The sequence below is a fragment of the Anticarsia gemmatalis genome, chromosome 6 (genome assembly GCF_050436995.1).
Source record: "Anticarsia gemmatalis isolate Benzon Research Colony breed Stoneville strain chromosome 6, ilAntGemm2 primary, whole genome shotgun sequence".
Taxonomy (NCBI): domain Eukaryota; kingdom Metazoa; phylum Arthropoda; class Insecta; order Lepidoptera; family Erebidae; genus Anticarsia; species Anticarsia gemmatalis.
The window spans coordinates 4,785,561-4,799,818 of record NC_134750.1 but is presented as its reverse complement, the minus strand read 5'-3'; the positions used below and the strand labels follow the sequence as shown (position 1 = coordinate 4,799,818).

The window sequence follows — 14,258 nt, the reverse complement described above, 5'->3', positions numbered from 1 at the left end:
TATATTATTCTACAATCTATTGCCAGATAACGTTCGTTTTCTTGAAAATTCTGTCTTTTTCTTTTCAAACATATTCTATTTTAAAAACATACTCGGCCAGGATGGTCGACTCAGGGTCTAACCTTACCCATAAAAAATGCACAAAAGATAGCAATTTTGTGATAGATGCGATCACATAAAAGTTTAAACAGTTTTGTGGAAAACAGTGATTAGGTATATTTCTAAAGCTATTATTATATTTACCATACATTACCATTTACAAGTACTTAGTCCTATTAAAATCACTTACAGTGGTAGGATCCTCCAAAGGCTTATCAAGTTCAGCTCGTCGCAGGAACACGTTGCCGCGAGAGATACGCCACAGCATACGCTCGAAGGCGGGCACGCGCTCGCGCTGTACTACACCGGCGACGAAGCCGAGACGGCCACGGGTAGCCGCCTGCTGACCTGTCTCATCGGTGATCAGAGACCTAGGGAAACAAAGGCATTCGTATAAATAAATATATTTTTTTTATCCGTGTAAGACTGACTCTATAGTCTGCACGGTACTGTATACGACTGCTTACAACAAGATCTCATTCGATTCCTGGATTAGGTGAAGTGCGGTTGGTTTCTTTTAATTTGTAGTTAAAAAAATGTTTTTAAGATTTTTTTCATAGTAGCACGTATACGTGCCCGGGAGACGGTAATAGACTCGCCCTCTTTTACATGGGACTAACATTGTAAACGGGCAAACTCGGGTGTATTTAATACACAAAGTATCTTATCTTATCTTATGTGTGCATAAAATCTCGAAGCTGTAGGTATTGTTCAATTATTGGCAGCTCTATCTCTCTTCAAAAAAATAACCAGAGACTTAGCTATCAGTTCTAATAAAAAAATCCTTCCTATTATTTGTAAAGAGAACGGATGTTTTTAATTAATAACGTTTCATGACTAAATCGTTCTATTGTATGTATAATTATATCCACGTTTTCCTCAAGGATGAATTCCTTGTGTCAATTTCCTTTTACCTTAAGCAAGTGGCATCTGTCCTTGTAGGAATCTGTCCCAAGATTAAAGGAATATTTTGAAGTCTGTACTATACAAAACATTATGTGTACAATTTACATGTTTAATTTCTTAAAACAAGATTGAAAGTATGATCTCTGAGCCCCTAAAACCTCTTGTAAGTATATCATTATTATTTTGTGGTCACGAGAAAATGTAGCTCGGTTTGGTTACAAATCAAACCAATATTTCAGAACCTAATATAAATGAAAAGTGTAAATGATTTATTGAATGTGAAAACTAATACTAATCAATAAGTCATGTTTTCACGATATTACACCTACATACTTATATCCTGCCGCCAAGCGTGACGTACTCCCTTGATAAATAGTATCAACTCACGAAGTGAATGTCAAATTAATTTGTACATTATTTTATTACACAAGTATCGGACTGGCCTTACTTTGTACATGTATAATCGTGGGAATTTATAGTCCGAAATTTCTTGTACTTTTTTAACCCATTACTATCCCACAGCTGGGCAAGTGTCTCTTCCCAACGGAGAGAGGGTTTAGGCCTTAAGTCCACCACGGTGGCCAAGTGCGGGTTCTATTTAAATACCTTAAAGTGTTACTCACTTGGTCATGGAGTCCATGCCGATTTCCTCTTGCGCGATGAAGAATGCTTCAGTTTTTTCCAGCACATGCCTCAACTCGGTCAACTCCAGGTAGTTTTGTTTCAGGTTCACGGCATTGTGAGACAGTTCCAGAATCTCGTTCTCTGTCTTCTCTAAGTGGGCCTGGTGGAAAAATAAGATATTAGTAGGCATCTTTTTATAAACATACTTAATGTACGCCTATTTTATCCGAAGATGTAGGCAGAGGTCTATAAAACACACTACGTTTGGCAATTAGTTCCATGTAATAGGGGGACCTTTGCCATTTACTGGGCACGATACCAGACTCTGGGCTACTATGGAGAAAAATTCAAATATAAATTAGAAAATATCAATAATAGTACGTAACCCAACACGGGAATCGAACCTGAGACCACATGAAACAGTCGGATACACTACCGTCCACATAAGCAGTCTCCATGAGAAGTATGGTTAAAATTATATTATTTGTTAAGATTACATTATACTCATAAGTTAATTACTGTATCTTGTATCAATTACCACTGCGAGTGACGTGTTCGCATGTGACGAGTATTTGCATAATACCTCAATTTACCTTGGACAAATGTACCAAGTCATGATGTCTAGTCAAACATATGAGACTAGGCTCCGATTTCACCACTTTTGAATAAGTTTCGGTTTAGGATAATCCAAAAGGATGTTTAGGTTATTATTGTGTAATTTGTGTATAAGGCTTTGCTACAGAAATATCGGTTCGGCAATATTTATCAAACAACAAAACCGACTCGACTCACTTGTTGGGCCTGTGCCGATCGAGTTCATCTACACATAGTACACATATTCGGTTTTGCCACCCGGCTGGGCCGATTAATGTCGAGCAGAATATGTGTGTAGCAAGCCTAACACACATTAAAATATTGATTTTTAAATGTCTGTAAATAAGTAAGTGCTTCATAGTTTATGGCGAATCGTCCGGTCCCGAATTTGTTAGTCAGTCAGAAGCATTATATGATTGAACAAATGTAGTGTGTTGTAAGAAAGATTTTTGAGTGATTTTTCCTCAATCCAATATTTTATCCTTATATCCTTTAATATTGTCAAAATTGCTGCGATCGCAACAATTAACTATAACCAAAATTTATAGAACACAATTTTACAATGGAGAATGTTACCTAATTTTGATTTTTAGCACTCCATATTCTCGTTTAAAAATAAAAAATACTGGTGAAAGAATTACTTCGATACGTCAATTAGTTTTCGATTTATAAGTAAAACAAGTTGTAACCGCACGACGCTAGTTCTCGGTGACGGTGTGACGTCACTCTACACTTGCTCAGTCTGGCTCACACAGTCCGCTTGCGGTCACGCGCTCGGTACGTTGAAATTATTCCTAAATACTTTTAAAAATGTTCAATTCAAATACTAGGAAATCATATGTTGTGCCTAAATGTAATTTAGTATTATGTAGGTAAGTACATAAGTAATAATAAATAACTTCATCTTATAATGAAACAATTTCTAACCGGATTGATCGCGAGTTTATTGATTTTACTGCGGCAGGAAAAATGTAAAATCGATAAGTATGCGATTATTTCGGTTAAAAACTGTTTCATTATAATATGCAGTGATCGTAAATATCTAACATTATTACTTATTATACCTATGTATAATATACTAGAAGCCGCCCACGACTTCGTCCGCATGGAAACCCTTCCCGCGTAAATCCCGATCCTTCGGGAACTCGAGGATAAAAAGTAGTCTATGTGTTATTCTGGTTCTTCAGCTATATATCAAATTTCATCGTAATCGGTTCAGTCAAATTTGCGTGAAAGAGTAACAAACATCCATACATACTTACATACGTACATACTTACATACATACATACGTACATACATACATACATATACAAACATATGTACATACATACATACGTACGTACACACAGACGTACATCATACATACATACATACAATGACAAATGTATGTTATTGTATGTATTACTTATGTACTTATGTATGTACATATGTACATTCTCACAAACTTTCAAATTTATAATATTAAGTATGATTTCGGAAGCAACAAAACCTCTATTTGTTTCACAAATAATTCGCAACCATTATTCCATTTATTTTAGGTAGAATATCCGATTGCCCTTTTTAAAATCCTTTATCCATTTTATTAATCGAATAGTATTTACTATTATTATAAGTTATTTTATACATAAGCGGACGAAAACACAACAAAATACTACGCAAGCTATTACACCTACAACAACGATTGGCGACTTAATACTAAGCGGGACGCGGCCCGCGCGGCGCGGTAATGTAGTATGACGTCACAGCCGCTCACGCGGCTGTTAGCGGGACTCGATATTTTTCGAAACTTTGAATGCTTATAAAATCAAAACTATTCGGTATTTTTGACTGAAACAAAAACTAGTTTATATGTATACATACAGGCTATACTGTGTCAAAATTTCAAGCGATTTGGCATACCTAGTAACATTCTCCATTGTTTAAATTGTCGTCAATATAAGGGATGCGAGTCTGCGGGACGTCTAGAGGTCAAAATAACAGGTTGACAACCTCTTTTTATTTAGATCTCCTTATCAGTAGTGTCGTTATCTCAGTGTTCTTTATGTAAACAATTAGTATACTTGTGAGATCCCTTGTGTGCGGTAATAAAGCAAACGTAATGATAACGCACGAACGTTCACAAACTTGGGCTCGTTGCTTACTTATGACATCAACTTGTACAGTCTACATAGAAATCTTCTTTCAGAAAATTAAGCCCTTCTCCCATTACGATACGCCTGCGCGACTCTAGTCTCGGAGACTAGTCGCCACGAAGTATCTCACATACATTTGTATGGAGACTACCAGTATCGTAATGTGAGAGTCTCCATACAAATGTATGTGAGATACTTCGTGGCGACTAGTCTCCGAGACTAGAGTTGCGCGGGCGTATCGTAATGGGAGAAGGGCTTTACAACACAGAGGAAATATTAAATATCCATGATACAAGTATAATTTTGTAATTGTGGAACCAAAGTGTCAGAAGCAAATACACTTATACTTATTTATACATATGTATAATCAAACGAATACAGGTACTTCATAAAGATAGGGATTTTACCAAAAAGTATAAATTCAAATACAGGCGAGTCAAACAGTTTCTAAAGCAATATTTTAGCATCACGTGCCTGAACATTTGTCAAAGCAGAAGGTACTTGCTTGTAATTTGAATTACACTTGTTTTAAGTGAAGGTAGGCCCTTAAGATAAAGAGGCACGTGTAGTTTCTGATGATTCGCAGCCAATCGCAGCTAGTGAATAATTATGTTAATATTTGTATTTGTTGATACCTAATATATATCGCCACTACTTAAACAATATTGAGCAATTTTAGGACCGCTTGGAACGATTGCTATTGCGCCTTAATCGCAGGATTGTTAAAACAGTCCACCGAGAGTCCTCTGCGCCGAGAGTGCCTCTCCTCTTATTTTAAATGAAGCAGTGTCTAAATTGATACCTTCCACGCAAGTGGTCGCAGGTTCGAAACCGAGGCAACATGCCTGAGAGTTCTCTAGAACAGTTCTTGAAGCTATGCAAGTCCCCAACTCGCAATAGACGGCGTGGTGGACTCGAGGCCTTACCTCTCCCCCATTATGGGGGAGATCCTTGTCCAGCAGTGGCACGTTAATGGGTTAAATTGAGTAATTTTAGTGTCTAAGTGGTTTCTTACCTCAAGATCGATAATCTCCCTAGGGTTGGGGGCTCTGGGGGCTTCCTTGACGGCCGGGATGTGTACCCCGTCCTTATGCACCTCAGCCTCGATGTACCGAAGCTTGCGTTCCATTTCGTCACAACGACGCACTTCATTTACGAATTTACGCTGGAACGCGTTCACATCCGGATTCAACTGGAAATTAAGGGATATTGTTAGTAAATATAGTGGATATTAGCAAGTTTTATAGCTTTGTTTAGCCATTATATATTTTGATGGAGGTCAGAGGAAGTAATTGAAATGTAGATTGGCGTATGGGACAGCTGTAGGCTAATATCCGCTGAACACATGTCATAACCGTCTATTATACAATTATTATGCTTTGATTTAAATGTAGTAGCACAAGCTCTTTTATAAATCACAATTGTATCTGCTGTTACGGTTTGTATGATTGTACAAATAGCATGTAAACAATACTGTAACAAAGGAATAGCGTAAATGAACGAATTGTTACAAATATCGACGATAACAGTACTGAAATACCTGTTTCTATTATTTTTGTTATATTGTTATATTGATAGTAACGCAATTATTTAAAAGTAGATTAGCGTTTGAAAAACAATATATTTTACACATGACAGAGAATTATATTAAATAGTAATAAATACATTGTGGAAATAGATCTATTTTGTTTATCATCAATTCGAAACATAAATACGAACCTATCGAGATTTACTATGAAGCATGGCGAAGGAGACTAGAAACGGATAATTTTAGTTCCGAATATTGAACGATATGTAGTGAAGAACTATAGCTCAATTCTCTATTACTATCGACTACCGACCACCGACCTGTCATAGAGAAATTTTGTATGAAATTCTGATCAGCGCCTCTGACGGACGTCGTATAAACTTTTTTGGCAGTACATTCTAAATGTCAAAATTTCGATATCTCGGTCGGTAGTCACTAGTGACATTCAATACAATCAAATGTATTTAATTGAATTGACATTGACGTTCACGCGAGTTGGAATCTCGGCCGTCGGCAATTCACATACAATAAACTGGTAAAGATGAGCCTATTGAATAAACTCCAGGTATTCTAGCTATTTGCTTTGAAAACAAGCATAATCATATTCCAATTTCACGTACTTATAATTAGTAGTTCTTTAAAAGACAACTAGTTAGTAGTTAGTTAACTGGACAAATATTTTCTTTTTACTGCCTCCGTGATGCAGTGGTTAAAGCCACTACTCCACAGCCGTGCTCGTCGGGAGGTCGTGGGTTCGATTCCACACGAAACAATTATTTTCCGATCCATAAATATTTTTTTCAGGTCTGGTTTGTACAAGTCCCCACGACACAAGAGCAATTCTTATTGCGGGAGTTGAAAAAAAAATGCACTGAAATATGCGTCTCGTGTAAAAGGAAATCACATCAGTTAATTGCTTGGGCAGTCTTCATTAATATTGTCTTTTTCTATTATAATTGATTGGTACACACGACAGCACCGCACTGCCTATTACCAGTAATGCAGTCGGCGCGTTTGAGCAATGAATTTTTAACAAGCATACGAGTACGTAGCTGCACGGAACTGTTGCTAAGAATACGAACATGCATTGAATGAATCTGTATAATTCTAGTATTTAAGAAAACCATTCATAAATAAGGAATAATAGATCGATCTCTGAGGTCAAGCCACGCTTGCCAAGATTGTTCTATGGATGGGTGACAATCTGATACATATCGAGTTCCCCCGTGTTTCGGAAGGCACGTTAAATTGTGGGTCCCGGCAGTCATTTTCGAAGATCTTTGACTATGGTTAACAGTAGTCAGAAGCTTGAAAGTCTGACAACCAGTCTAACTGAAGGGTATCGTGTTATAACCCAGATAACTGGGTTGTGGAGGTCAGATAGGTAGTCGCTCCATGTAAAACATTGGAATTCAGCTGCATCCGGTGAGACTGGAACCCGACTCCAACATAGTTTGGAAGAAAGGCATGATGATTCATGAATAAGGAAAGTTTATAAGGATCGTACCAAGTAGCGTTATTTGGTCTCTACGGGGAAAGGGTGTGATACTATGTAAGTATTTACACATATAAACTCATTGCGAATCACAATCATTCTAGTGATGACACTAGCGCGTAAAATAGTTTCTAATGATGACATCAATCTCGCTGGCGTTATTCTAATAATTATTTTCCGTGACTAATTCGAAGGAAGTCGATATCATTACACCTACAATTAAGCCGCAATCCGCAATAGAAACTAAGGAAAGATCTAGGAAATAGAACTCATAATATAGTACCAGTTTACTTTTTACTAGTCGGATAGTTTTTATTACCTTTATACAAGTCTATTCGGAAGTTAGAATAAGACTTCCTATTTCCTAGTTGACTAAAGAATTGCCCGAGATCTCAGTACAGCAATATCCGTTTGACTATTTCGTATGCAAGCATCAAATCTTGAACTTTTAAAATGCTAATGATATCGTGATCTAGTACAAGGCAGTCATAAATCTATCGGAAACAGTTTCGATATAGCTGTAGCCAGTATGTCCCATTAATGCAAAAAGCGTCCCTACTTACCTACTTATTGCGAAATAAATCTTGCAGAATTCTGCACGACTAGAATTTTAACAATAATTTGAACAGTATTTTTTTTTTATTGAAATTATATTTATCATGAAATCGATATACCACCATAATTACGATAACTCTGAGGTTTGAGTTGTACTTTTTTTATCTTTTCGACTTAATTATTTAAATAATTACTTTTTTCATATTGCTCTACATTAAGAAACAAATGCACAACTAACTGAATCTATGTTTTGGTCTTTCTGCAACGTTCCACTGCATGAATGCGCATTGAACCGTATTTACTTGCTTTCGTACTTGACCGGCGAGGGAGGTTATTTAAATATTACGATTTGTTTGTTTACATTGCTGACATTAAATTAGGTGGGGGAAAAAGACTTTTCGCATTATAGTACGTATGAACCTGCAATAAAATACTTTCTCTACACAAAAAAACCTCGATATTTGGGTACCTCACGAGCTCACTGAAAGAAACCTAATGAACCGTGTACTCGTTTGTGATTCTTGAAACCAAAGAGATTTTATTACAAGTTCATACCTACATACTAAAACGCGAAAAGACTTTTTCCCTGGCCTAATATGTAGAGCGGTATATTCCCAGTTGTCCTCTCTAACACTATCCCCCGAGGTGACAACGGGATGAAAGTAGGAAGAGAATTCCCAGTAGGTACCCCGGGATGACAGCGTAGAGGGGAACAACTGGGAATATACCAGTAGAGCCATTTAAGTCTTAAGTACAAGTAGTTACGTCACACCACTCTATGCGACATGTAAAGCAGCATACTTGTTTAAAACGCTATTATCTTACGCTATTGTTAAACTAATAGAATTCGTACAAAGTATGTTGCACTAGATTACTTTATCTGGTAATTTCAAAGTTATAATTAAATAGCGAAAATATATTTGCAGCAAAATGGGATGCTTGTTAATAGCGTGGATTACACAGTCGTAATTGATTAATTACATTTTGTCATTAATAACGCGATTCTCTACAGTCGGTACCATCGAATATCGAGAGCTCGAAATTTGAAATGAACTGCAAAAATAGTCCTTACGGTACCCGCTAGAGGCGCTGATAATATCTTCATACATTTTTTTGGATAGCTAGCAGTTTTGTGACATTACTTAGGAGTACCGACGTGGTTTGGCAATTGTTATTCAATTTGTGATTGTTCGGACACCGCAGATAGTGTGACTGCGTTATAAACAATGGGTACTGTAAAAGTTTCAGTTAGAATACAAGTTAATGGTAGAACTACATCAAGGGCTGACAAGTCTGACAACGCCAATTATTCGTTGGCCTTGCTGATCGTTTATCGATCGAAGTGTAACTGAAAGAGAGTACCATTTTCTATCACTTACCTATTTCTTACTACGTATTACGAAGTAAGTAAATTGTCGATACTAAACTATTTAGAACCTTTTATATACACGGTAAATATAATGTAAATAATAATAAATGAAGTGATCACGAAAGACTTGCTTACAAAACATAAGTCAATATATTATCTAAAATATGTTCTTTAGAATAATTCTCATTGCTTTATATCATACCTACATCAAAATAACTATATATACATATTAAAAGAAATTCTGAGTAACTCGATTCTCTACTACTATCGATTACCGACAACCGACCTGTCATCGAAAAATTTTGTATGAAAATCTGATCAGCGCCTCTGACGGGTGTCGTAGGAAATATTTTAGCAGTAAATTCTAAATGTCATAATTTCAATACTCGACAGTACCGACTGTACAGAATCGCGCTACAGGCTCATATTCTTAATGACGTTTTGTCGAGTTTTCGACATTTAGACGACAGAAACTCGATACTATCGAGAAATCGTGACTGCACTATTAGTGAAACGTATATCTACACATCTACACATATATAATATTATAAAGCTGAAGAGTTTGTTTGTTTGTTTGAACGCGCTAATCTCAGCAACTACTGGTCCGATTTGAAAAATTCTTTCAGTGTTAGATAGCCCATTTATCGAGGAAGGCTATAGGCTATATATCATCACGCTACGACCAATAGGAGCAGAGTACCAGTGAAAAATGTTACTAAAACGGGGAAAATTATGTCTCTCTTATGTGACGCAAGCGAAGTTGCGCGGGTCAGCTAGTCTACACATAAAGGTGTATTACATCACATGGTACGCTCAACAAATTCAGTTGAACCGCTAAACACGCTGACTATTGTGTTCTTTGTATCACGTCACAGGTCAGTAATCGCCTTTATGTTTCGCAATAACTTGTCACATTAGCTTTTATGTTGATCGTATGGTAATATAATACCGATTACAAGTGTACTCACTTGTGTAAGCAAGTTTTAGCGCAGGCTTATTGAACAATATCATTAAACAGTGCCTACGTCTTAGTATAATAGGCCTTTTTGACTTAATTATTCAGTGTTTGTACACAATATGACGACATTTACGTTAATTGAAATGTTATACGCACATCTATTTTAAGTGGGTTTTTTTTATCAGTGAAATAAAAGAAGGATTAAATTAAAATACGTAATACCTGCATGTTAGGTTTTCCCGCATAAAAATCGAACGCCTCTTTGAGTTGGAACAAGCGTACAAATACGAAAATATAAAGGTGAAAGAGATCAACAGTCTAACTAGCTATGTATGTACAATAGAGGAAATATGTAGTAGTATTAAACTAGTTCTTAATTCGACAGAACCGTAGCGCGATTCTCTACAATTAGAACCATCGAGTACCTATAGACAATAGAATAAGTTTCACATTTAAAATGTACTGGAAAAATAATTCTTACGGAGCCTGGTAGAGGCGCTGAATAGATTTTCGTATAACATTTCTCGATAGCTAGTCGGGGGTCGGTAGTCGATAGTAGTGGAGAATTGAGAAACTGCAACGTAAGGTTTACAATAGGTCTCGGTCGTGGTGCTGTAAGCGTTGAAGCAGGAACCGGTCCAATAGTTAACCTTAGCGTTCATCCTTCGTCATGGACAATCAAGTTTCATGCTCTTGGGCATTACGATTGCGATTTTACTGCCTATGCATTCATTTTTATGGCATTATTGTATCGTTGCTAAATGCGAGCAATGCAAGAGAGATTTAAATTTTTCACATTTTAAGTGACCTTGAGTTTATGTGTAGTCTAACATACTTTTCGAATATTTACTTCTTTGGTGATTTTAACAGCAAAGTAAGACACGGTAACGAAAGCAATAAAATACTCAAAGGTACCTATCAATTCGATAATATCTCACATATGTCAAAGCATAACTCGATATTCTAGTTGCAACATCTATGAATGATAAAGGACCTGCCCCTATTTTCCAATTCAAATGCTCTAATGAATTGCAAGTGTACTACATAAGGAAAACATACATCGACGTATTTATGCGAATGTAGAGAGACTGGTTATAATGTATGCGCGCGAGTTTCGCCGCGAGGGCATTGGGACCTTGTCGAACACCTTCGGGTAGCCCGAATTGCAGGTACTGGTATCTTGCTAACCTTACTGTGTGTAACCACCTTAACGTTATACTTTCTCATAGTTGTGTAATGTGTTCTTAAACTTGACATGGCTGGATGTGGTTGTTACTTAGTAACTTTACAACGTTTGTTACAAGAAAGCTCGTGCAACTTTGATTAATGCTCAGTTACAAATTTATTATAACTTGATACGGCTTTTGACGTAACCGGAACGGATGGTTGTTTTGTAACTTTGATGTCCACAAGAACTAATAGATTACCTACGTGTTTTTAAAAATAGTCATTTTATTTGCCCGCATTCTGAAAAGTATTTAGCAAAGCCGGTCTTTCAGTTTTATTTATACAATCTATCTTTTTCTTTTAATTTGTTTAAATGCCATTTATAGCAGTGACACTTCTTCTGAATAAAAAAACAAGTGCAAAATATCAGTAACTATTCAAGTACAGCCGATGACGCGATGTTACCTAGTTCGTTACGCTCTATTCATTCCGTTACGGCTAGTGATGTCTTTCGGCGTCACGACTCAAAAACAATAGCGTAACTCATTCACATAATCTCGATAAGAAATATGGAAGCTTAAATAAAAGTTAAAATAATAACAAATATGTTCAGACTGAAAGGAAATAACAATAACATAAAAGCTGCTAGAAATATCTTCGATTACAAAATTCAAAAGTTGCTGTTTTAATAACCTGTATTTTGAATATATTTTGTCATGATTAATGTGGCTGTATCACAACTTGTCTGGTAGTCTAAGTTTCATTCTTATTATTCAAGGACACCATTGACCCGTTTAAAAATAGACGGCCACTAAACACCTATACTAGACATGCATAAAATATAGCTTTTTAAACCGCCATTTAACAGACACATCGAAGGTTTTCAACGAGACTAAAGTCTTTAAAAGAACAAGATAGTTCTGTCAAAATGATCAGCGCTTTAACAATTCGTTCATTTCCGTGATTTCGTGATTCTTTGTGCAAGTTAGTCTTCTTATAAAGAATCTTCGAGACTCACATGATAAGTTAAATTGTATGTGATTGACTAGTTACTGAATTGCTAGGTATATTATCGACTAGCTGACCGGCGCAACTTCGCTTGCGTCACATAAGAGAGAATGGGTCAACATTTTCCCCGTTTTTGTAACATTTTCTATTGCTACTCTGTTCCTATTGGTCGCAGCGTGCTATACTATAGCCTTCCTCGATAACTGGGCTATCTAACACTGAAATAATTTTTCAAATCGGACCAGTAGTTCCTGAGATTAGCGCGTTTAAACAAATAAACAAACAAACAAGCAAACAAACTCTTCAGCTTTACTATATTAGTATAGATAGTATAGATTAGTATAGATTGTAATACTTACATCTCTGAACTGCACGCTGCCGGCTTCCCCCAGCTCGGAGACGGAGGTGTAGGCCGCCTCGGGCTGGATGAAGAGCTGGCAGAGCGCCATCTCCTCGCTACGGAACATGGCCCCCATTTTGGTGGTCTATTGTTCCCCTCTGGTTTCTGCACGAGAAGATACCATTAAGTTATATTGTTACCTCAGAATTGGTTGCCCGATAGTGTAATTCGAAATACTTAATGAAGGTTGCTGGTATTTTCGAAGCAGTTGCTGCTCGAACATATCAGCACAGACAACCTAAGGAAATGTATATACAAGACAAGATTGGAATACGTCTCTCCTAGGTAAAGACAGAATAGACTGGAGGGTGAATAACTGCCATTAGGGATAGTGATTATAAATAATTTCCAATGGCATTTGTAGTGTATGATAGTTTAGATACAAAAGGCTGAACTGTTTGCATACAGCATTGCAAATTACCCATAGAATCACAGAGATTAATATCATAATGAATTGATGACCTAAGCACGGACGTGTTGACAGGAAGTGCTTTACAATGGGCATTCAAGGAATATTATATTCTTAATAGAAAAATACAGGCCAATAATATAAATAACTAACATTAACCGTAAATAATTTCATTCGCGAAAGAATGTAGTAGTCATAGCATGAAATAATTCGATCCGATCACGAGTGGCTATTTAATAAAAATAATCGGAATGCCGACGTGATGGTCGTGCCATTGATGTAGGTGGTCTCGTATTATGTTGACCATGCACCATATTCGACACCTGAACACCGTTTTGTACTGTGCTGATGTCAGCTGCATTGCAATAGTACTACGATTGTCATATTCATTTTGCTCAGCAGAATAAATAGACCGCTTATCCCTGTATTAATGGGAATAAGATTAAGTCCCCTTGCGCACTAGCAGTTAACGGTGTGAGTGGACAGCCGCGCGGTTACAATTTAATATGCAACCGCCTAAAAATTTATGGCGGTTACGTAAGTGCCTACAAGCTCAGGCGGCTGCATATTAAAGGTTAAAAACGGTTACCTAGCTAGCTGGCTGGCTAGCTGCTCCCGGGGTTAACCGTTAGTGCTTAAGGGGGCTAAATTACATTTATTATTGACTGATTTGTGGTAATTTTGACACTTTCTTGAAGGGTAGGTATGTAAATAAGCAATTTGAAAAGGACTATTCATGAAATATTTTGAAGGTCGACTCAATTAGCGTTTAATTTTCCTATTTAAAATAGTAAGGTTGAACGTTTTCAAGTATCATTCTCTTTTGATTGGAATGGGGGCAAGTTAAAGCCATTATCATTCAATATCGTCGCAAGGTTGACTTATGATTACTTATTGCACTGGTAACGTGTGAATTGATCGCAACGTCATTGCAATTTCCTATGTTATTTATACTTACTATAACTTATAATAACCAATCCTACTAATAATAATGCGAAAGTTTGCAAAGACAT

General features: G+C 36.7%; 1 protein-coding gene across 2 annotated transcripts in view; it reads right to left on the bottom strand.

Annotated features, from left to right (window-relative positions):
* Vha100-2 (V-type ATPase subunit a family protein Vha100-2) overlaps positions 1 to 14,258 on the bottom strand; it is a 30,426-nt gene that overhangs the window by 6,544 nt on the left and 9,624 nt on the right. For both annotated transcript variants that reach the window (XM_076115388.1, XM_076115387.1), the window contains exons 2-5: positions 12,796 to 12,941; positions 5,372 to 5,548; positions 1,629 to 1,789; positions 290 to 470 (exon numbers count right to left, since the gene is read on the bottom strand). In XM_076115388.1, coding sequence (XP_075971503.1) covers positions 290 to 470; positions 1,629 to 1,789; positions 5,372 to 5,548; positions 12,796 to 12,912 — 636 coding nt within the window. In that variant the 5' untranslated portion in view covers positions 12,913 to 12,941. The remainder of the gene's footprint in view (positions 1 to 289; positions 471 to 1,628; positions 1,790 to 5,371; positions 5,549 to 12,795; positions 12,942 to 14,258) is intronic.